This window comes from Fusarium vanettenii, assembly GCF_000151355.1.
Source record: "Fusarium vanettenii 77-13-4 chromosome 9 genomic scaffold NECHAsca_6_chr9_2_0, whole genome shotgun sequence".
Lineage (NCBI taxonomy): Eukaryota > Fungi > Ascomycota > Sordariomycetes > Hypocreales > Nectriaceae > Fusarium > Fusarium vanettenii.
Genome location: NW_003315877.1, coordinates 1,990,077 through 2,010,673, shown reverse-complemented (window position 1 = coordinate 2,010,673; position 20,597 = coordinate 1,990,077). Strand labels below are relative to the sequence as shown.

Below are 20,597 nucleotides of genomic sequence, written 5' to 3'. Positions count from 1 at the left end.
GAGGCCGGGGCACGACATCTTATCTCTTCTCTACGGAACATGGCCTAGCCTAGTCTTGAAGCTTGTCTCAAAGCTCGACAAGGCACCGCAGCGACCGCACGCCGGGCGGGCCGTAGAAGATGACCTCTTGTCGATGCGATGATCCCAAGGCCAATGCGGTGTACAACCTATTCATTCCGGTCTTGCCAATCCCATCCCCGCAGACATGATTGACCAATACGGACAGCCCTAGACTGCATCTCGAGCGCGGGCCGAGCAAAGCTGGTAAGCATGTCTCAGCTGGAAGGCCTATTGAGGGTAAAGCCTGTGGATGCTAGTGGACGAACGAGGTAAAGGGCTCTCGCATGTGGCTATCTGAAAAAGCCCAGCCGCAATGGAGATCCGACGATCTCTGCCGTCATGGGCGTCGCAGGGCGACTCAATGGGTCTCACGGCCAAGGCCTGTATTGGCTTGGGCCAAGACATTGTTCACCTCAGCGTCGAACCAGCTGTCGAGCTTTTCCACGTCAAGCTGTCAACTCCACCGCCTGACAAGGATGACATTTTACTCTGCGGGTCTTTATTTCGCCAACCAGCGCCAGTTGATCGTCAGCAACTACCGGAGACATTGGGATTGTCTACATTGTTCCCAGCGACGCGTCCTTGGATTTGTCCTCATCTTGGCGTCGAGTTCAGGGTCTCGAGACACTCCCTCGCCACGGTTCTTTATTCGCCCGCTGACATGTTTGCAGCTGTCATTGACCGACCTACCTGGCCTCAAGCAGTGTCTCGGATGATGCCAATCGGAGGTCGAGGCGTTTATTTAGCCCCATCGCGGACGCTATCGAGGGCCGTCCCTAGAGAAAGCTAAAGACGCCCCCTTTTCCCGCCGAGTCATTCGTTACAAAGCGGAATTGGACGTTGGATGCCGGTGCCGATGAAGTTTGTCACTAGTGAAGCCATCGACGTTGGTGGCAGATAAAAAGAGATGGAGCAAGAATGCATGTCAAGGTCTGTCTGTCATTGTCTTGGATACATAACAAGATCGGCTGTAAACAAAGACTCGCCAATCTCACAGCTTACTATTCTTCCACACTGGCTTACGCTTCTCGACAAAGCTCAGCACGCCCTCCTTCATATTCTCCCCGCCATCCAGCCCCCGATATATCCCTTGATCGACCCTCTTAGTGCTCATCTTTGGATCCTCGCCATCCCATCCCCCCAACAATCCCTCGCGCGAAACAATGACCGAGTCGGGTGAGTTGTTTGCCATGTCGACCGCCCACTGAAGCGCCTCTTCAACGACTTGGTCGGGCGCCACCACCTTGTTCACGATGCCCCATTCGACGAGCTGCTGAGCCGTGTACATGCGACCTAGCAGCGCCATCTCGGATGCCCGTTGACGTCCCACGATTCGGATGAGTCTTGGGAGTGCACCAGCGATGGCGACGACGCCACGAGTGACCTCTGGAAGTCCAAATTTGGCCTTGTCGCTGGCGATGATGATATCCACGTTGAGAACCATCTCCATGCCGCCTCCCAAGCAGATACCATTGACAGCTGCGATGACTGGCTTCTTTCCTCGTCGATTACTCAACCCTCCAAAGCCATTATCCGCCCACTTCTCCCCTTCCAGGTCATCACTCCTCTTCCCTTCGCTATTCTTATCATGCCACTCCTTCAAATCCGCTCCCGCACTAAACGCCCGTCCCTTACCGGTGATGACGGCGCATCGCAGTGATGGCTCGGCATCGTACCAGTTCCACAGCTTGTCGAGATCAATGTGCATCTGACGTCGAAACGCGTTGAGCTGGTCTGGACGGTTGAGGGTGACGAGAAGGACGTGAGGCCTTGGAGATGAGAGCAAGACGCCGGGGATGGAGGGGGGAGGAGACGAGAATTGCTGAGACATTGTGATGGATTGGGGGAATATTGTATGGGATATGGTGAAGAAGTGAGCGCCGTGGTGAGTATGATAATAGCTGGGCATTGACTATGATGGCCAGTCGTAGAGGTGATGGTTGATGGTGACGATGACTGTTTCAGTCGTGGTGATGATGTCGATGGTGTTGATGATGATGATGACACAGTAAACCTACTTTACTCTAATAACTTATTGACTCGACAGCAATTGATCCCATTAACAAAGAAACGTAAAACAAAGTAGAAAAGCTACGACGAGAGAGCTCCTCAATTAAAGAGCATTACCCCAGATTCCCCAGCCGTAGCTTTTTGTGGGGAACCTCGGCACCTCGGAAGCTCCCCCATCAAGAGGGGAAACCTTAAGACGATCCCCCTCACGTTATAACCGGAACTTCAACTGGGAGAGTAAAAAAAATCCATAGAAACGCCATCCTCGCCTTGGTTATTGGTATTAAACATCCAGATAGTCTGATCGAATAGTAATACATTTTTGAGCCCTCTCATCCCCCTCCAACAAGTCATCTACTCGTATACAAATATCATCCTGGAAGTCCTCGCTTCTCGCTCTCGGTAAAGAAGATGACCATACGCCAAAGCTTCTTGACAAGATCCTCTGCCTCGTCGTCGAGTGCCTAGTAAAACAGTTAGCAATAGTCACAAAGTAAAGCTGGTAAACATACCCCCTCCAGTTCCTCCACCAATGCCGTCGCAGTCCCGTGAGCTCGGAGATGCTCCTCCACAGCCTCGACGAGCATCTCCTCCTGCACGCCAAGATACTCGACAATCTTCTTCTCCACAAACGGCCGGAGCTTATCCCGCACGATGCCATCGTCCATGTAATCCCACTTGACTTCCCAGCTCCACAGGCCCTCCTTATCCGAGGGAATCTCCTGCGCAAGAGCACGAACAGCCTGAGAGATCTCTTCTTCCGTCATTGAAGCCGTCGCGGATGTGGGCTCGAACTGGATCGGGATCAGCTGTCGCTTAGTGGATTCGTCACCCTCCTCGTCGTCCAAAAGACCCTCCACCTCGGCGATGGTGCGCCGTTGAGGAGCCGCCCTAGATGCCTGAGCCTTCTGAGCTGCGGCACCAAGGGACAGCTTGAATGGCTGAGGTGCTGCCACCGAGGGAACTTGTCGCTGCTCCATCTCTTCGGCCTGCTTGTCGAGGAATGAATCTGCCTGGCCACGCGCTCTCTCCATCTCGACCTTCTCACGACGTTGCTCGTCATGCTCTGCTCTCCGGTCTGCTTCATCTCGTCCCTCCTCATCTGCTCGATCGCCTGACCTCTTACGGGCCCATCCACTGTGATCTCGATAGTACGAGTGCGCCTTACGACTTGCCTCCTTCTCATCGTCCCAGGACTTCTCCCTCTCAAGCTGCTCTTCCTTTCTTCGTTCCAAAGATTCGGTGTCCTGGCGTTCACGCTCTCGCTCTCGTTCTATTGCTGCTTGTCTCGATCGTTCTCGGTTACTCCACTTCCGCTCAGCTTCGAGGTATGACTTTTCCTCTTCGGCCTGCTTCTTGGACTGCTGACGGCGGTTCAGCTCTGCGTCACTAGCGTCTGTATCTTCGTCCTCCTGGTTGATAGACAGGTCTGTGTTGGAAATGCCACCATTGACAAAAGCAATGCGACCCTGTCCGTTCTGTCCCTTGGGTCCTGAAGGCGCATTCGGGATGCTTCCACGAGGACCAAGGGGAATGTTGTTGGCGCTCGCAGGTGGCGAGTCAAGTCGAGATGGCCGAGAAGGTCCGTTTCGTCGTCTTTCCATCTCCTCCATCTCCTCCTCTCTTCTCAAACGTTCCAGATCCCGCTGATTACTACGCTCGCGGAATGCCGCAATCTCCTGAGCCACGACTTCTCGCATCTCAGCCGGAATGTCCGCAAGCTCATCGTCCTGCGCGAGGGGAATGTTTACGACTTCGACGTTGTCGCCGGACTCGGTGTTGCCCATCGTGACGTCCTGGGATTCGCTCGTGTTGCTGTTGGGGTAAAACAGATCGTGGATAACGTCCTTGAGCGCCGCCTTGGCTGCCTCCAGCTTCTCCGTCCCGAGAGAACCATCCTGACTCTCCTCGTATGACTCGATGTACTTAAGCGAGCTTTCGTCGACAGCCACCTGGAGCTTCACCTTCTCAATGCCCTCGTAAGAGTCATCCTTGGGAGCTTCCGCAGTCGCCTGTTGTCGCTTCACAGGGACTTCCACCTCGTTCTCGTGCAGAAGTTTGATCGCAGTTGAAAGCGACCAAGGGTCCTCGAACAAGGCGAATCCAAACTTGACGCCCTTGTGGTCATCCGTCACACTAGCCGCAGAATCCCACTTGCGCAGCTTTCCAACAGCCCCGAGCAACCGCTCCATACCCTGATCGCCGCCTACACCGTCGGGAATCTGATGTATAAAGATCGTCCGTAGCTTCTCCTCGTTCGTTGGGGGCACAAGCACCTGCGGCGCCTCCCTCGCTCCTCTGCCCTGGTCAGCCCCCCTCTCCATCCCCAAGCCGGGTCGCCCACCAGCACCGGGGCCGGGCATGTCGCCTCTGCCGCCTGCATTCGACCCGCCAGGCTTGCCGGTCGATGTACCGAGTCGAATCACGGGGGCGTTGAAGTTGATGTTGGGCATGTTGGCCGGTGCTTGGAAGTTGGACGGGAGGCCGCTTGGACGATTAGCTTGCGTGGCGCTAGACTGCTGGACACCTGGAGGTGCCATTCCCGGAGCAGAAGACATGCCTGGAGGAGGTCCTACATCGTGTTAGCGGGTTATCGTTGGAGTCTCGAGGGTGATCGCACCTAGACCAGGTGGAGGGGCCATGCCTGGGGGGGCATTGTGAGATCCGGGGTATCCTCCATAGGCAGGAGGCGCGCCATAAGGGTTATCTAGCTACAGTTAGCACCTCATCACAGAGCAACCATCGCGCAACTCACTTCCGTACGGATTGTAAGCCATGGCGGGCGCACGCCGTCGCGTCGCAAGCGCAGAACGAAAGCCTCAATCTCCGATGTCGGCCGCGTCCCGTATAGATGCTGTTTGATGACGCGCGACAAAGCTTCCGGTGTCGTCAGATGCGCAATCTTTTTGTCGTTCCAGTCGCAATCGTGGTGTTGACTGTGAAATTCCCCCCAGGCACGAGGCTGAACGACTTGTTCTGCAAGGTGGGGCCGATGCACGACCGAGCCCCACAACTTTGGTTTGACCGCGGGCCTTATCGCATCAACGTTTTTCCGCATCATCGCGACTTTTCTGCTGCCATTGCATGTCGAGATTCAACAGCTCTCGACGACAGCCAATTGGCCGATTACCTTGGAGATTGTCCGCAAGATGTACGTACGGTATTGATACTCAATTGGATCAGTTGCTCATTTTTCTCAGGGCTGCTCCATGCAGATTTGGCGGCGCAATGCTGTCGAGGGTAGCTACACCCTCGACACTACTCACCACAAGAGCTTTCTCGACCTCTCTCGCTTTCCGAGCCGATCCCAAGAAGCCTGAGGCTGCCCCGGTCCGAATGAACCCTCTCGTGGGTAACGTCACCCGTCTTTCGACCCCCCAGCCCAAGGCTCCCGAGAAGGCCCCCGAGACACCGAAACCTGAGGTCACAAAGACCCCAGTTCAAGCGACCAAGGCCACTCCCTCCGATCTCCCTCCCCCTCCCCCTCCTACTACCGCTGCCGCCGAGGAGTCCAAGCCCGCTCAGAAGCACCCTTACTCGTCCGCCTCTGACACCTTCGACATTGTCTCGAACCTCATCGCCAACAAGGCCATGGCATACGGCGAGGCAATCGCCACAAACCCCATGGACCGCCCTCAGATCCGCGCCAAGGCCGTCACAGGTCGTACCGTCTTTGTCAAGGAGCGAATAACCCGGACAAGCGGACCTACTCCCATGGTCGCCCTGCGAGTGCTAGGCAGGATGATCCGAGAGGACCAGGTCAAGAACAAGTACCACAGCCAAAAGTTCCACGAGCGCAAGGGTCTCAAGAAGAAGAGGTTGAGGAGTCAGAGATGGCGGGCACGATTCAAGCACGGCTTCAAGGCGACTGTCAGCCGAGTTATTGAGCTGAAGAAGCAAGGATGGTAGAGTGTATAGTATTGAAAAAACATGTACAATAGATGTGAGCATGTATGAAGCAACCTTACGAGGTATGATCAATCTACATTGGTGGGTTCGTTATCGTGAAATTACATGTACTCATCGTCCTCCCAATCGCGAGTAGGACTCGGTAGGGGGCTCGCCTTAATCTTGGGTCGGGATCGGAAAACAGCCTCCATATCCTCCTCTGCCATGAGTTCCTCAGTCAAGACCGTCTTGTCCTCTTCTTCAACTCTGGGGAAATAGCTTCCCTCCTTTCTTGGTGGCACTCGGGACTTCCTGAGAGAGCGTCTTCTCTCAATTTGAGCTTTTTGTCTCGCCTTTTCGAAGCCAGCCATGCTCTTTCGAGTTCGAGCACTGAGATCCTCAAACTCATCATTCACGAGAGTTTGGCTGTTTTCATCCGGAGTGGGGGCCGAATCTGTGGGTGTCGGGGCAATGGGTAGCTCAGGCTCGTCAAGATCAGGGAAAGCGAATGATCCGTGGGCCATGGAAAGGCGAGTGCGCTCAGCAATTGAGAGTGTGTGTCGAGGCCGAGGTCGCTTCTTTGGCGAAGGAGACGCTTGCTCCATTGACTCGAGGATCTGATCAGCCATTTCCTGGTTTGGCGAGGGCTCAGGAGATGGTTCGGGAGACAACTCAGGCGAAACATCATGTTCGGGTCGTGGAGGAGGCACTGCAATAGTGGGATCGTCATCAGGCTCCTCCTCGGGCTCGGGAGAGCTGGTGCGCTCAACTGACGAGGCACGCAGAATACGGGCCTCGTCTTCGGATGGCTTGCGAAGGTTTCTCGTGCTCGACGAAATGGAAGCGAACGAGTCGTCGCGGTGGACGAGTTTTGGCCGGACTGGCATTCTCCTAGTCATATCCAGCCTCGTCTTAAACGACTTGATCGGTGACTCGGTGAATGGGTCCTCTTCCTCCAGCTCACTGATCTCTCCCTCTTCTTCCTCCACAGCTGGAGCAGGAATGTTGATCTCAGGCGCATTCAGTGCAGCAGGTCGTTGCAAAAATGCCAGAGCAGAAGACTTTTGAGGCTTTGCGTTCTCAAGTTGCTCGTCCAAACCACGGAGTAAACTGTCATACTCCTCGCCCAAGGCTCTCTTCTGTCCAATGGTAGCCTTTCTAGGGCTGGCTCTCCCAGAATGCAAAGCCTCGTGGGCGCCAAATCCAAAGTCGATACCCTTCTCTCGATTCTCTCGTCGCTTAACCTTTGAAGGAGATGGCATGGGCTGGTGTTGGGATAGTTGTCTGCGGAAACTCTGCCACTTCTCGAGTCGTTCCTTTTGAACTCGAACCCGGCTGTCGAGTTGCTCCAAAAGACCGCTTCCATGCTCTTCGACTTCTCCCAGTCGACCTTGCTGGACTCGTCTCCAGACTCGATCAAAGGGCATTCCCAGCAGAGCATCCTTCTTGGAACTTGCGTCGCCATACAACAGAGTCTCCATCCATCGCTCGTTTCCGGACCAGTTGTTTCGGATGGTGCGCCACATTTCCAGCCTTGCATCGTCAGAGATTGTCTTGCCCTCTTGTTCCAGGGCCTGCAGCGCTTCGGTCCTCTTTGCGATGTCCTTCTCTTTGTCGGTCAATAAGCTGGCGAAATCGCGGAATCTGCTGTTGGCGGCTTTCTTGCTCCTTAAAATTCGACCGACAGAGGCCTTGTGAGCCAAAACCATAATGTTGAGGTCCGTATTGGCGCTCTTGTAATCGCGATCCTCAAGGGCCAGTCCGAGGGCCAGGGCGGAATGTTCACCGCTTGTTGCCAACTCTTCAGCGATGACATGCTTCAAGACGGCAGAAGAAAAGGCAGCAAGAACCTCCTCGAGTCTCTCACCCCTGCATTCATCCAGCATAGTCTTTCGTACAATGGCATCTCTTCCAAGGACACCGCTCTTCTTGGCAAGCTCGAGTGATCGTAGTAGGGCGGCTCGGAGGTTGATCGATTGGACCTGATCGAGGGGAGGAAAGAAGGGCTTCAACTTCTGCATTCGGTTAGCTTTGTAACTGTATTCAAGCCTGATCACTCACCTTCTTGGTCTCTTCAGGATCCCACAGGGCAAAGAGCTGAAAGAGAGCCCACTCGACGCATTGCACCCTCTTCTTTTGACCCTGCGCACTTGAACCGCCCGTCACAAAGGTCTCGACGCATATTCCCGGCCAATCTGGAAGCTTATCGAGATCAAGAAGATGCAGGTTGGTCAAGAACAGCGAAAGTGCAGAGGGTCCTTGGCTGACGGTGTGAGCTGCTGGTGGTGGTGGTGGAGGTGCATGTTGGGCCGACTTGTTGGTGAAGCCAGCCATCAACCGGGCCGACCGAGTGCGTGTGGGCTGGACGGCAGCCATGATGGCCTCTTTAGTGAATCGGCATGAAGAAAAGGTTTGATGGTGATGTCTTAAGCGCCGTGGTTATGCAGTTTGTCGTAGAGATATTGGTCCGAGGCCCAAAAGGCGGCGTGCAAATAAGGCTGATGTAAAGTAAACAATGCATGTGGAGGCTTGCGGAGGGGCACGGCACCATCGGCGGGTTGTGGGGCCGGGGCTTGGCTTACCCTGGACAACCACGTCGACCTCTCGTGGAGATGTTCAACTGCATGTTGGTTCCTTGTGTTACTTGAATTCCTTGCTAATCGGCATGTCTTTCTTATTTTGGGTCACAAAAGATCACACATGCAGAGCTAATGCTGCTTGCTTTGCCAAGTTGACGAAAGGTCCACGCATCTAGCCGATGACAATGTTTGCTGCCCTAGTGTTTGCAGAATCATCTCATTGACAGAGGATTGGATACCAGATGCCTGGTTACACCAGCTAAGGAGCGGCTCGAGCCTTCTCCGATCAGTTGCAGAATCACATTACTTAGCATCGGTCCAGAGGTGGCAATCTGGCCCAAGCCCGTTCACAGCCAAGGGGTGGTACAGAAATGAACGAGACGTCAGAGTAATAAGAGGGTTACCTAACTGCTCAAACGTAAGTATAATAAATTAATCTATAAAATTGTCATAAAATAGTATAGTAGTCTAGAAGATCTTCGTCTACTTTTGTTACATTTTAGTGACCATATTTAGGGGAGAATCAGCTAAAACGTCTCTCGTCGTGTCTCGTTTTCCCCCTCACAGGTGAGAGGCATCAGCTCAGCATGAACAGAGGCTGTTGTCACTTCGACCTCGAGAAGCACAATCAACGCGACGTCTTATCTGGAAACCAGTATTCTTCCATACTGTCAACTCTTCATACTGTGTAGTTCTCCCCCTCAACTGTGCCTCGCCACTTGGTGCTTCATCCGAGACCTGTTGACCACAGCCGAAACCTATTGCAGCTGCAGAGAGTCCACCAAGGAGCCATACAGATCCACCTCCATCACACCCAAATCGCGGCCAAGATGAGAGATTTTGATGCTCTTCCAGCAGGAGGCCCATCATCAGCGGCCTGGGCCTCCTTGGCGACTTGATCCCGCTCCTGCGAGGGCTTGGGGACGTATCAGAGCCTTCTTTACCAGAGCCGAGGCCTTGTTGTCTCAAGCCACCAACGGCTATCAAGTATGTAGCAATATCTCGCGAGGCTCGGTTGAGTAGGTCGGCTGGAAGATGGTGTTGTAAACTGGAAGAGAAGGGGGCGAGATGCCGGCGGATGCTGGATATAAGTAGGAGTTCCTCAGATGCTTGAATGCCCAAGATCTCAGAGAATAAAAACTTTCAAATCAACCAAGAAGACAAAATGACTTATCCTACAACCAAACAAGTCGAAGTTCCCACCCCTTCAGAGGTCGGCGAAGCCTCCCCCTTGATCTCGTCCACCCCTGACAACTGCCACGTGAGTAAACTCATCTTGGGTTGCAGTAGAATGATCTCTAATTAACAAATTGAACAAGTCTAAAACTAAAAGGCCCATTTCTGGCATCCTCTCGGTGCTTCTCATCGGTACGCTCTTCCTAATCCCCGTCATGATCGACACTGACAACCAGTAGGCGTCTTCGTCTCGCAGACCGACACTTTCCTCGTTCTCGCAGCATACGGTTCCATTACAGCCGAGTTTAATGACCTCAAGAATGCAAGCTGGCTGTTCTCTAGCTATATGCTCGCCACCTGTGTTGGGCAGCCCCTGTACGGCAAGCTGAGCGACATCTTTGGTCGCAAAGCGATGCTTCAGACCTCTTATGTCTTCTTTTCAGGAGGCAGCATCATCTGGTCAGTCAACTAGGCATTCTATAAGTGACCTCGCTAATTGAGCAGTGGTGTGGGAACTTCGACGTCGCAGATAATTTTCGGCCGAGTCATCCAGGGGATTGGAGGGGCGGGCATGGTCTCTCTGGTCTCCATCTTGATCACAGGTAGGTCAACCCCATGATGTAGACGGAACAGTTACTAACTGTGCCAGATCTTGTACCCCTGAGAGACGTCGCAACCTATCGAAGCTATGTCAACATCGCCCAGACCGCGGGCCGCTCGTCGGGCGGAGTTATCGGCGGCTCCCTCACTCAGACGATCGGCTGGCGATGGGCTTTCCTATGCCAGGCCCCCTTAACCATTATCGCCATAGCACTCGTCGCCTTCAAGCTGCCCGACACGCACGTTACTACCACGAAAACATGGAGAGCCTCTCTCAAGCGTGTCGACTTTTCTGGCGCTGCGACCATGAGTTGTGCCATCCTTTGCCTGCTGCTGGTTCTCGACATGGGAGGGAACAAACGGTCCTGGTCGTCGCCCACCCTTGTCTCACTCGCCGTTCTGGGAGTTTTATTCGGCGCTCTGTTCTGCGTCGTTGAAAAGTTTTGGGCAACTGAGCCCGTCTTCCCACTTCACCTCCTGGCGAACGGACATGTGGCCACCTTTTACTCGGTCATGATACTTTGCTGCTCTACACTGGCTGGTATGATGATGTTTGTTCCTCTATACTTTCAAGTTACAAGTAACGTTTCTCCCACGACTGCCGGTGCATCCCTCATCCCATCTGTTCTGGGCAACACCCTCGGTGCTTTGCTCACTGGCGCTTACATCAAGAAGTGAGTTGATCCCCGCAGTCAAGGCAAAGCTAACAAGTTAGAACCGGTCGGTACAAGATTCCGTGCATCGTCTCCGGACTCTGCTCTTCTATCGCTTGGTCGCTATTGCTTGTCTGTTGGCGTGGGTCGACCCCGACCTGGCAGACGCTGTTTCTCTTCCCTGGGGGCTTCGGTATCGGTCTTGCTCACGCTTCTTTGTACATCGGACTCGCAGCTAGTGTTGAGAAAGCAGACATGGCGATTGCGGGAACCGGATATTATCTATGTGGCAACATTGGTGCTGTCGCTGGCTTGAGCGCACACAATGCTCTGTTCCAGACCACTCTGCAACACTCTCTCAAAGTCAAGCTTGATGGTCTTGTAGATGGCGATGAAGTAGGTGCTCCAACACGTCTTTTGAATGAAGTTGACCGTCTTAGATTGCCCAAAGAGCGATGGAATCTCTGGATTATGTCAAGAACCTCACGGGCGAGGTGAGGGAGATGGTTACGGAGGCGTACGTCAACGGCTTTCATGCAACGTATGCCTTGCTTATAGTCACGGCTGTTATTACTGTAGTCGTGTATCTGGGGATTTGAGAGAAGCGTCTCCAGTAGAGTCAGTTCTGCAATGTCCGACCTGGGTACTGGCTGTGGTTTGGTTGTTGGAGTTCTGTCTTGAAAGCAATATTTAGTATAAACTTAGGTAGATATTTAATAATAGTTGCTTTCTTTTTAGTAAATTCTTATTATATTCTATCAAATATTTATCATACTCTTGCTCAACCCTCTTCCTACCTTTATGATTAGACAGAACAAGTTTTGGCGTTCACTAACACCTTGGCCGACTGCTCCGAATACATCCCCCAACCAAGGAGCCACAAGATATTCCATGTCAACCGGGTCAGCACGGTATTTCGGTCGTACGGGATGATGAATCCGTGGGCAGCTGTATCGACTTCCTCGCAAATAGTGCTCAAGCACCTGGATGGCCGTGGTATTTGCCTGGAGGTGACCCGGAGATATGGATATATGCTAGAGACCCGAGACAGCAGCGGCCTGCAATTGGCCACCATATCTCGGGTTACATATCCGACAAATAGACCTCCTATGACCTTGAATTAAAGGTAGTTGGGCTCAGTGTTGCTGAGGCGAACATCTAGAATCACAGGCTGGGCACCACCGGCAAAGGAAAAGGGGTAACTCCGTAATTGAGAATCTTGGGAGCAAATCACACACTTTCAATCCGGAATCATAATATACACCTTTGAAACTGTGTTAATGCCTATACTTATAGGCCATTAGACCAATCTACATTTTGAATGAGTCTCAATCAGCGGCCCCTCATTGTTCCCGTCTGGGGAGGTACGCGAGGCAGCACCTCCCCCCTCGCTTCGATCTTGCCAGTGCCCGACAGCTGGCAACGCACCTTCCCGACCCAATGCCTCTAGTAAAAATTCTCACCTTCCGTTGACCCAACATATTCCCCACACTCACCAACATCAGCAGCAACAGCAACAGCGAAAGCAACAGCAACAGCGAAAGCAACAGCAACAGCATCACGATGTTTCCTGGAGGAGGCTACGGTCGCGGAGGTCAATATTTTGGCCCCGCTTATGACCTCTACGGCGAAGGCGGAAGCCGTGGTGGAGGATGGGGACGAGGGCGTCGGCAAAGACGTCGACGTGGACATGGTGCGGGATGGCAGGGAGGCAGAGGAGGCTTCCCAGCTGCTCACTTAGGGCAGAACCATGGCCAAGGCTATGGCCAGGAGGACTACGAGGAGGAGGACTACGGCCAAGAGGGCTACGATGGAAACCAGAATGGAGGCCAAGGTGACTGGCAGCACGCCCACGAGAGTGGCGGCAGAGGGACGGGGCCGCGCTGTCTAGATCTGAAATGGAGGTATCAGATCTGCGTGAACAGCTCCGGCAACGCGACGAAGCTCTGCGGAGCAAAGAGGAAGAGGTTAGGTCCTTGCGCCGTGCCCTGGCAGAGAAGAACGAGGCCTTTCAGAGCAAAGTGGAGGAGCTCGAGTCGGTGCGTGGCACTCTGGCTGAAATGAACGAGGCCAACAAGAGGTTGGAGAAAGAGAAAGATCAGGTCATTGCCCAGAAGAACGGCAAGATCCGGTCAGCCGAGGCACAGCGCGAGTCGGCGATACAGGCTCGAAGTGACCTAAGAAGCAAGGCGGTTCGCATCATTAAGGATCTCCAAGGAAAGGAAGCCGAGGCCAAGAAAGATGCTGCTCAGGCCAGGACAGAGCTCCAATCGGCGAATGAGGTGGTTGCTGAGCAAACTGCTCAGATCGAGGCCCTACAGAACATGCTCAAGGACCATGAGGATGGTATGCATCGTTCAAGCACTCAGGGTGCTGCTACTGTGCCTGGGCCTGAGGTTGAGCTTCTCACTGAGGCTAGCGAGTACACACAAGCCCATGACACTATTACAAGATGGAAAGAGTGGTTTCAGTTCGTCGAAGATGATGAGTTTCACGATGCCAGAACCATGGCGGACCTGGTTGCCATCCTGGCCGAAGCCCAACCCAGGGGAAGGCTCTATGAGTTCTTAACGGTGGGGCCCCTTGATGAGTGGTTGTGCCTTTCGCGCGTCTGCGAGAACAAATTCGCCATCACCGCTAACCTTTGCTGCCGGGCGCCCGGTGGTTATGGTGTGGCGTGCCGGGCGGTAATGGTGACGATTATCGATTCGGTGAGACGTCTTCGTTTCATGAACCACAGTGGCTAGATGCAGTTGGTGGACGCCCTTGAGAGGGTATGGCATGGAAGGGCCAAGATGATGAAGCAGTCCATCATTGGGACTCTTTCGCTGGCGAGAGATGCCTGGAAAGGGGGCTGCCGCTCCATGGTGGGTTGGCAAAGAGCCCGGGTGAGGTTTTCCAACGCCCAATACCCCTATTGATGGAGCCGGAGCTAATTATATTGCAATAGGTGTATCATTCAGCGGGATTAAGCCCATGCCTGAGAAGGAATCGCAGCCGCGTCGATCCACTAGAGTCTGGAGGGGGACTAAGAGGAGGACTGAAGGCAAATTCTCAGTCAAGACCACGGCCGACCGAGCGGCGTAGGCGGTCCGTCGAAATCACTCCTGCGTGGAATCTCCCCCGCAGGTAGTGCTGGGAAGTCATACACGCACTGGTATCACTATGATGACACGAACTGAGTGAATACCAGGCAGTGTGTCTTGTCCCCGCTGCATCCACCATCAAGGGCACCATGATCGACCGTGCTGATAATGGGGTCACAGAAACACGCAACCACTTAGCTCCCTTTGGATATCTGAACGTGGCTCTTGGCATGATCTTGATCCCCTGTTTACATAATATGTATATGATAGATCAAATGGGTTCCCGGAGCGAACTACCTATGGAGAGCTCTAAGGCGAGCTAATCGAGGCGCTATACAAGCTTGGTATGGAACAGAGTGAGGTACGTATAAGGCCTAAGATTTTTCATGATACGTTTGTATGAAAGGGGCTAAATACGGCGTGCCTAAAGCGCGTCGAAAAAGTCCGAGGTCTGGTAACAGGACACAGAGTGATATACGCCATTTGCCCCGGGAGAGATGAATCTTGTTGGCGACGGAAACTTAGGTGTAATTCGACTTGTTACTAGCCCACAAGTTATCAGGGCTGACACCATGAATTCATGTTCTCTCTGGATGAGGCTCTTGTAATCTGGCGCCCGTGGTCCTGTCACGTATTCATAGAAGAATAGGTGCGAGACTGTAGTTCATGGAATCTAGCTGTTCTATGACAAACGTGATAATCTCAAATACAGGAGGTACTGATACCAAGACCGGTAATAGTGAAAACTCCCTACAGATATCCCCAGTATTACCAGAGGTTCAGATCCAGAGTTCTAGTCCCAGCCTTGATTCTGTTCTTGCTCCCATAATCTCCAATGAGTGCCACCATCACTGCTCAGCCCTTCTCTAAAAACACGAGTGACAGTGCATATACTCCCTTCAATGGGGCAGCCGAGTAACCCAGGAGCTTCCGAGACGTTCGTTTCCATTGTTTCAACGTGTGCGCCTCAAAGGAATCCCAAGCGTGGAACCAATGCTGCTGATGGACTGGGTGTCCTCAGCAGGAATGGATCCAAACGCGGAATGAGGACTGTCGGCAACCCGGGTGTTCTTCACAGGAGTAGATCCAAACAGGGAACGAGCGCTGTCGATGGACTCGGTATCCTTGGCGGGAGTCGAGGTTGCGTCTTTACCAGGACGTTTGGCAACTGCGAACCGCTTGTCAGTGAATCTGAGGCACACATTAGGCAGAGCAACTTACGAAGAGCCTGGAAGAGCGTTTCCTCAAGGTCCGACCAGCCATCAGAGGCCTCTTCAGAGCGAGGGGCGACCATAGATGACCAGTCAATGGTCTTGACATCAACAAACTGGTTGTCCGCCTTTGGAGCCACGCTAAAAATGATGCCTCCCACAGGCGCCGAGGGATTCATATCTCGGACTTGACGATACGCCTGAAGAGCAGCATCTTCGCTGTCGACCTTGAAGCAAATGGTGCTCTTCGCTTCAGCAAGCTTGGTGTAGATGTTGAGCTGTCTTCCTCCGCCGCTGCTGTCGCTGTGCACGGAGAGGCCAGGAACCTTGTTGCTGCCGGTTATCTTGACTGTCTGAAGGGCCATACTGTCGACCAGGACCAAGTCATTTCGGTGTCTGTTGTTGCCTTCTCGGTATGCTCTAGGCGGTCCGGAAGGGCCTTGACGCCAGGAGGCTTGACGCTGGGACTGCGACATGCTGACCGATATCAGGGGATGATTCCACGGGATGGTGAGCAGAAGGAGCTTGGAAGGACTAAATTCCAACACAAGAGTAAGTTGAGATGATCCAAACTCCAGGGCTCTTGATTTCTAGAGGGAGTTTTTCTTGCAGCTGGCAAACAGCTGGCAGCCCGCTTTGAGTCGTTGCCTCAGGTAGCCCTACCAACCGAACACTGCCAAACAGAAATGCTCTTCTGATTCACAAACACTCAAGCATTTCTAATTTTCCACTTTCCTTGACAAAAGATCAGACCTTTACAAAGCAAAAGCACACACATCATCCACCACCCTCCCTCGACTCTCTGCCAACCATGTCTCGCATCCAGTACCGAAGCAGCCTCTCGAGAGCGCTCGAGACTCTATCGGGCCTGGCCACCCGTATTCACTGCGTCGAAGACAAAGACTTCGATGCGGAGCTCGTCGCTTTTCTAGTCCCCCACCTGAACGACGACAACGCTCGCCGCCGCCTTCTCTCCTTCCTCGACCACAACAACGGCATGTGGGCCTGTTTGGCCTCGATCTGCGCTGAAGGATACGGGGTCCGCAAGGGGACAGTTGGAGGATGCGAATGTCCCTATCACGGGAACCCTCGAGTGATTGTGCGTGTCGTCGTCGAGCATGGAGTACGGAAGTTGGGGTTCAAGCGTATCCATATGCCGAGATGATTGTTTCCGGGGCTGGGAACATCGGCGTGGGTTGTTTACGACAGGTATGAGACCCGTGTTCACGTTCTCCCCGAACCAACTAACGTTTCATAGTTCATTATCGGCCATGGAAGGCAGCAACTCCCATTGATGAAAACCTGGGTAGGCGTCATGGCTCCGGCTTGGGGGAAGCGGCAGAGCTGGGGTAGAGGATCAAAGATATGAACTGTGTTGAGGGTAGCAGATCTTCCTACGGGCTAGCTTAATATGAATACTTTGGCCCCCATGTTGCCCATTGAGCTTGTCAACCTAAGTGACTGTCCTCAGATGCCAAAAGCCGGCTTTTACGGCAGGTACCATGGCAGCATCTCCTAATGATCTGGTCTAGCCTTTGATTCACTTCATTTACCTTTCTTTGTGAGACTCATTTATCTAATTAATACCCATTTCAAGAGTTCATGTGCGCCTGTAAAATGCAATACGCCGTCATCGCGCTCTGGAATATCCCTGATGACAAGCACTTGCACTGACATCAATTTGAAGGGGAGAACCGTCAACAAATGCCCAAAAGCGATTGTTCAGATCCATCTAAATCAAGCTCTTAGCTTGAGGTAATTTTCCCCTTAAATGCAGTAGCAGACAGCTGGCAGCACAGAGTCGTCTTGTGGGTGGCTGTTGCCTCAGGTAGCCTTAACAGTCGAGCACTGCCAAAGGAAGGTGCTTCTCTGATTCACAACCACACACATTTTCAACCTTGCATCTTCGACAAAAACCATTCAAAACCCATCACAACACTACCGTCGAGTCACAACTCCCGTCGCATCAACCATGTCGTCAGGAGAAGCACCGCCGGCCAACCCGGCACCAAGCCGACCTAGAGGCATCCCCCCTCACTGGGAGTGGGAGTCATTCGAGGATCGGAAACACAAGCAGTTTCCCACGCGCTGGGTCGGCGACAACCCGACCATAGAGAGTAGGCGCTTCTACATGGACCTCTACCTTGACTGGATGCTCCAGGGCTCTGGCGAGGACAAGCAACGGGTCCAGAGGAAAGCCGAGGAGTACGCCGTCAACAAGTTTGTCCAGGAGGGCAAGACCGAGGTGAAGAACACCCTCTTCGAATGGGCTGTTGACCGCAGCTACTGGTACATATGGTGTAAGTTTGCTTCACCAGAACGACATTCCCTACTAACAGTGCTCATCTAGTCGATCCTGTCTATTCGATCGTAGACCACTTGCCCCCGTACCCTTGGGGGAGGCCAGAAGAGGATCCCAACGAGCCAAACTCCGAGACGTTTGCCGAGATTTTGGCCAAGCGCCGCAAAAAGGAGCAGGAGAAGCAGCGCCAGAAGCGGCAGCGTCGGGGCTCTAAGCGACGACAATCCCGCTCGGCTGATGAGCCCCAGAGCAGGCAAATCGGGGCCCCAGTTGAAGGACGAGACACAGAATCGCAATCCCTTGACCTGATCTCAGACATGCTTGCTGAAATGCCTGTCTGTGATAATGGGGGGTTAGACTCTGACATGGTTGCATTCTTGCTCCCTTATCTCGCGAATCCCGAGTCCCGCCAACGGCTTCGTCACTTCTTTGAGGAAGTCGCCCCGGATTGGCATTACTGTCTAGGATCCATCCTCAATCTGGGACTCAGCAGAAGCGCTCGCGATGGTGGCCGCCGTTGCCGTTGCTCTTACCATAGGAACCCTCAACGCCTTATACAGGTGAAGACCATCGGTGATGACGAACAGCGGGCTCTCTCCTTCCAGGTCGCCTATGAACGCCCCCCTAGGCACAATTGGTGATGCCTAGACAGGTTGCCGCCATGCCACATCAGACGCCTAGCATTGCTGGAGCACCTGAAAGGCATCTATCTTGCACTTTCTCGAACCTTGCCTTCACGAGCACCGTGGGTGGTGATGAGTTCATTGTTCTTCGTTTGCCTAAGGGCATTGGAGTTCAACGTCTGTGACTTGCCTCAGGGCATCAAAGATCACTTGCCTTATGGCATCAATGGTCACTTACCTTAGGGCATCAAAGTCCAATGTTTGTTGCTCTGCCTAAGGGCACATGCACGAACGGACACATCCGTACATGGAAGCTGGTTTGCCTTGCACTAACTGGGAGAAAGGAGACCCTGAGAGGGAACTCCACCATGACCAACGAGTCAGCCCAGAGCTCGGCGGCTGCTTGATTGACCTTGTTGCCTCGTGGTTGCCGCCACTTGGCGACAGGTGAACAAAGGAGAAGATTCCTCTCACGACTGACTTGCTCTCACAGTTTTAGGACATTATTCTGAACCGAACCTTACGAGAAACCGGCACGATACTCGCCGATGCACCGACCAGGATCCTCCCTTGGAGCGGTACGAAGAGAGCCATGTTACCCGCTACTACCAACGAGCCGGATGGGCTAAGAAATTACTTCAGGTCACCCGAGAACGCACCGGCGAGTGTGCCCTTCGCTCTGCCATGAACGCTCTTCTGGTGTTGGAGGAAGCCTTAGGGCTGTCAGTTAGCCACCGAACCCCCTTAAGGGGCAAGCAGCCAGCGACCATTAGACCGATTACAACGGGTATGAAAACCGTCTTTCAGTCCCTCCTAGTTGGCTAACATATAACAGTCGGACGCATGCTGAGGCACAAGGAATCAATTCACCCTTCCAATGATGAAACTCCTAGGAGCTACCTGAGGAAGACACTGACAAGACATATTGCGAGACGTTTGCCCAGACCTTTGGCCAGCTCCTTGACAAGGAGCGGGAAAAGCTGCGGCAGTGCTCGAGGTCGCAAGAGCCTTAGGGAAGCCATCACATGTGAATGAAGGTTCAACATGAGAAGGAGAACATCTTTTCGTTCGCCATGAGCCAGATGTTAGCCCATGATTATAGTTTCCGTTACTTTCACCACGAGTAGACATGGCCTTGTTGCTGTACCCGATTCCTCGGGGAAGCCTTCTTGTACTATCAGTATCTGGCATTCACTTACCACGAGGGGCTCGATATGGTACGCATCCATCCTTACATTCTCTCTAACTAACTAACAAATCACACTTAAACAAACGCTAAGCACGAGGAATCAATCCACATCCCCGATGATGAAACTCCCCGGGATAAGAGTAACAGAATGCTCTCCAGTCTTCTCCCTCGTCCTATTCACTGGCCCAGCGCATGTGTCCTCCTTCCTCTCCGGCTCCTTCCTCACCGGCGCTGTTATCTTGGAAGGGTCACACAAGCCGATCGGCGGCGCGGCTGCGAGATTCTTGAAAGTCAACTCAGGCCCGGGGTCCGGAAAGCTCACATCCTCCGAATCCTCCGTTGTGCACCCATTTCCGATATTCGCTACAAACATGCGCGGTCGGTCGAAGAAGCCAATCTCATCTGCTCCGGTGTGCAGGGTCGTCACTGAGGCGCAATTCATGTACATCTCGCGGTTACCGAGCTTGTTGAACCACGTCCACGCAAAGAGCGCGCGTTCAGTTAAGGGGACGTCGGCGGGGACTCGGAAAGGGAGAGTGTTGTTGCCAGACGTGGCAGGACAGTTGCCGATGTAGCTGTGAAGGACATAAAAGGTATTTCCCCCATCGACAGACAACGAAACCTGACATGAACCACCTGGAGAAGCCCCGCCGGTGAAGCTCATCCTGTATGACTTGCCGCCCTTCATTTTGATCACAGGCTCTCCCAAGGGTGTGGAAAGTTGAAGATGGTATCCCTTACAGGGGAAGTCGGAGCCATCCTTGCGGAGAGGGTTGGCCATGCTGTAGTCAATGTTGCGGCCGGTGGTGTATGGGTTGAACTCGGATCTCAGAGGAGGGGGGTTGGACATTTGCATGTGGCCAGAAGTGCCGGCCACCAAGATGGATAGGCCAGAAGCCAGAGTTGTGATGCGCATGGTGATAGTCTTCCAGACGGTGTTCAGTATTGGTGAGCTGAGAATTCTCCATGGTATGAGGCCGCCTCCATCCTGGAGTTGGTCTTGAAGGCCGGTATTTATACCCATTTCCAGGACATCTAGTCATTCAAGCAAGCAGACACTCACAGTAAGTGTTGCTCATCAGTTCATCCGTCACTTGGTACCATGATGGCCGACACTCATCACTCATTCTGTCGACAACACACAAACACACGGGAGACATCATCATGATTGATACAAGTAACGGAATCCATATGAACAGCAAAAAGCGACAGTCACCTCC

At 53.2% G+C, this 20,597-nt stretch overlaps 10 protein-coding genes across 10 annotated transcripts; 5 read left to right on the top strand and 5 right to left on the bottom strand.

The window, feature by feature from the left end:
* Positions 1–1,051: 1,051 nt before the first annotated feature.
* Positions 1,052–1,891, bottom strand: NECHADRAFT_48735 (uncharacterized protein; the record flags this gene model as incomplete). The annotated part of the gene is made up of 1 exon (XM_003050182.1): positions 1,052–1,891. The coding sequence occupies one exon, from the start codon at positions 1,889–1,891 to the stop codon at positions 1,052–1,054; it is 840 nt and encodes a 279-aa protein (XP_003050228.1).
* A 550-nt stretch (positions 1,892–2,441) lies between these two features.
* On the bottom strand, positions 2,442–4,262 carry NECHADRAFT_48591 (uncharacterized protein; the record flags this gene model as incomplete). Its single annotated transcript, XM_003050181.1, has 2 exons — positions 2,442–2,534; positions 2,583–4,262. The coding sequence occupies 2 exons, from the start codon at positions 4,260–4,262 to the stop codon at positions 2,442–2,444; spliced, it is 1,773 nt and encodes a 590-aa protein (XP_003050227.1).
* Positions 4,263–4,921: 659 nt separating this feature from the next.
* NECHADRAFT_85142 (uncharacterized protein) lies at positions 4,922–5,979 on the top strand (the record flags this gene model as incomplete). Its single annotated transcript, XM_003050586.1, has 2 exons — positions 4,922–5,221; positions 5,254–5,979. The coding sequence occupies 2 exons, from the start codon at positions 4,922–4,924 to the stop codon at positions 5,977–5,979; spliced, it is 1,026 nt and encodes a 341-aa protein (XP_003050632.1).
* A 101-nt stretch (positions 5,980–6,080) lies between these two features.
* NECHADRAFT_49158 (uncharacterized protein) lies at positions 6,081–8,349 on the bottom strand (the record flags this gene model as incomplete). Its single annotated transcript, XM_003050180.1, has 2 exons — positions 6,081–7,973; positions 8,020–8,349. Coding segments are annotated over 2 exons (2,223 nt in total), but the record flags the coding sequence as incomplete, so codon positions are not given.
* A 1,353-nt stretch (positions 8,350–9,702) lies between these two features.
* Positions 9,703–11,565, top strand: NECHADRAFT_85140 (uncharacterized protein; the record flags this gene model as incomplete). The annotated part of the gene is made up of 7 exons (XM_003050585.1): positions 9,703–9,798; positions 9,857–9,905; positions 9,953–10,172; positions 10,218–10,315; positions 10,363–10,987; positions 11,029–11,362; positions 11,407–11,565. 7 exons carry the CDS (start codon positions 9,703–9,705, stop codon positions 11,563–11,565), a joined length of 1,581 nt encoding a protein of 526 aa, XP_003050631.1.
* A 964-nt stretch (positions 11,566–12,529) lies between these two features.
* NECHADRAFT_85139 (uncharacterized protein) lies at positions 12,530–14,053 on the top strand (the record flags this gene model as incomplete). Its single annotated transcript, XM_003050584.1, has 4 exons — positions 12,530–12,800; positions 12,878–13,677; positions 13,714–13,837; positions 13,917–14,053. The coding sequence occupies 4 exons, from the start codon at positions 12,530–12,532 to the stop codon at positions 14,051–14,053; spliced, it is 1,332 nt and encodes a 443-aa protein (XP_003050630.1).
* Positions 14,054–15,005: 952 nt separating this feature from the next.
* NECHADRAFT_85138 (uncharacterized protein) lies at positions 15,006–15,739 on the bottom strand (the record flags this gene model as incomplete). The annotated part of the gene is made up of 2 exons (XM_003050179.1): positions 15,006–15,220; positions 15,274–15,739. 2 exons carry the CDS (start codon positions 15,737–15,739, stop codon positions 15,006–15,008), a joined length of 681 nt encoding a protein of 226 aa, XP_003050225.1.
* Positions 15,740–16,074: 335 nt separating this feature from the next.
* Positions 16,075–16,632, top strand: NECHADRAFT_85137 (uncharacterized protein; the record flags this gene model as incomplete). Its single annotated transcript, XM_003050583.1, has 2 exons — positions 16,075–16,362; positions 16,522–16,632. The coding sequence occupies 2 exons, from the start codon at positions 16,075–16,077 to the stop codon at positions 16,630–16,632; spliced, it is 399 nt and encodes a 132-aa protein (XP_003050629.1).
* Positions 16,633–17,235: 603 nt separating this feature from the next.
* Positions 17,236–18,206, top strand: NECHADRAFT_85136 (uncharacterized protein; the record flags this gene model as incomplete). Its single annotated transcript, XM_003050582.1, has 2 exons — positions 17,236–17,563; positions 17,614–18,206. The coding sequence occupies 2 exons, from the start codon at positions 17,236–17,238 to the stop codon at positions 18,204–18,206; spliced, it is 921 nt and encodes a 306-aa protein (XP_003050628.1).
* Positions 18,207–19,477: 1,271 nt separating this feature from the next.
* On the bottom strand, positions 19,478–20,504 carry NECHADRAFT_85135 (uncharacterized protein; the record flags this gene model as incomplete). Its single annotated transcript, XM_003050178.1, has 2 exons — positions 19,478–20,376; positions 20,441–20,504. 2 exons carry the CDS (start codon positions 20,502–20,504, stop codon positions 19,478–19,480), a joined length of 963 nt encoding a protein of 320 aa, XP_003050224.1.
* Between the last annotated feature and the right edge of the window lie 93 nt (positions 20,505–20,597).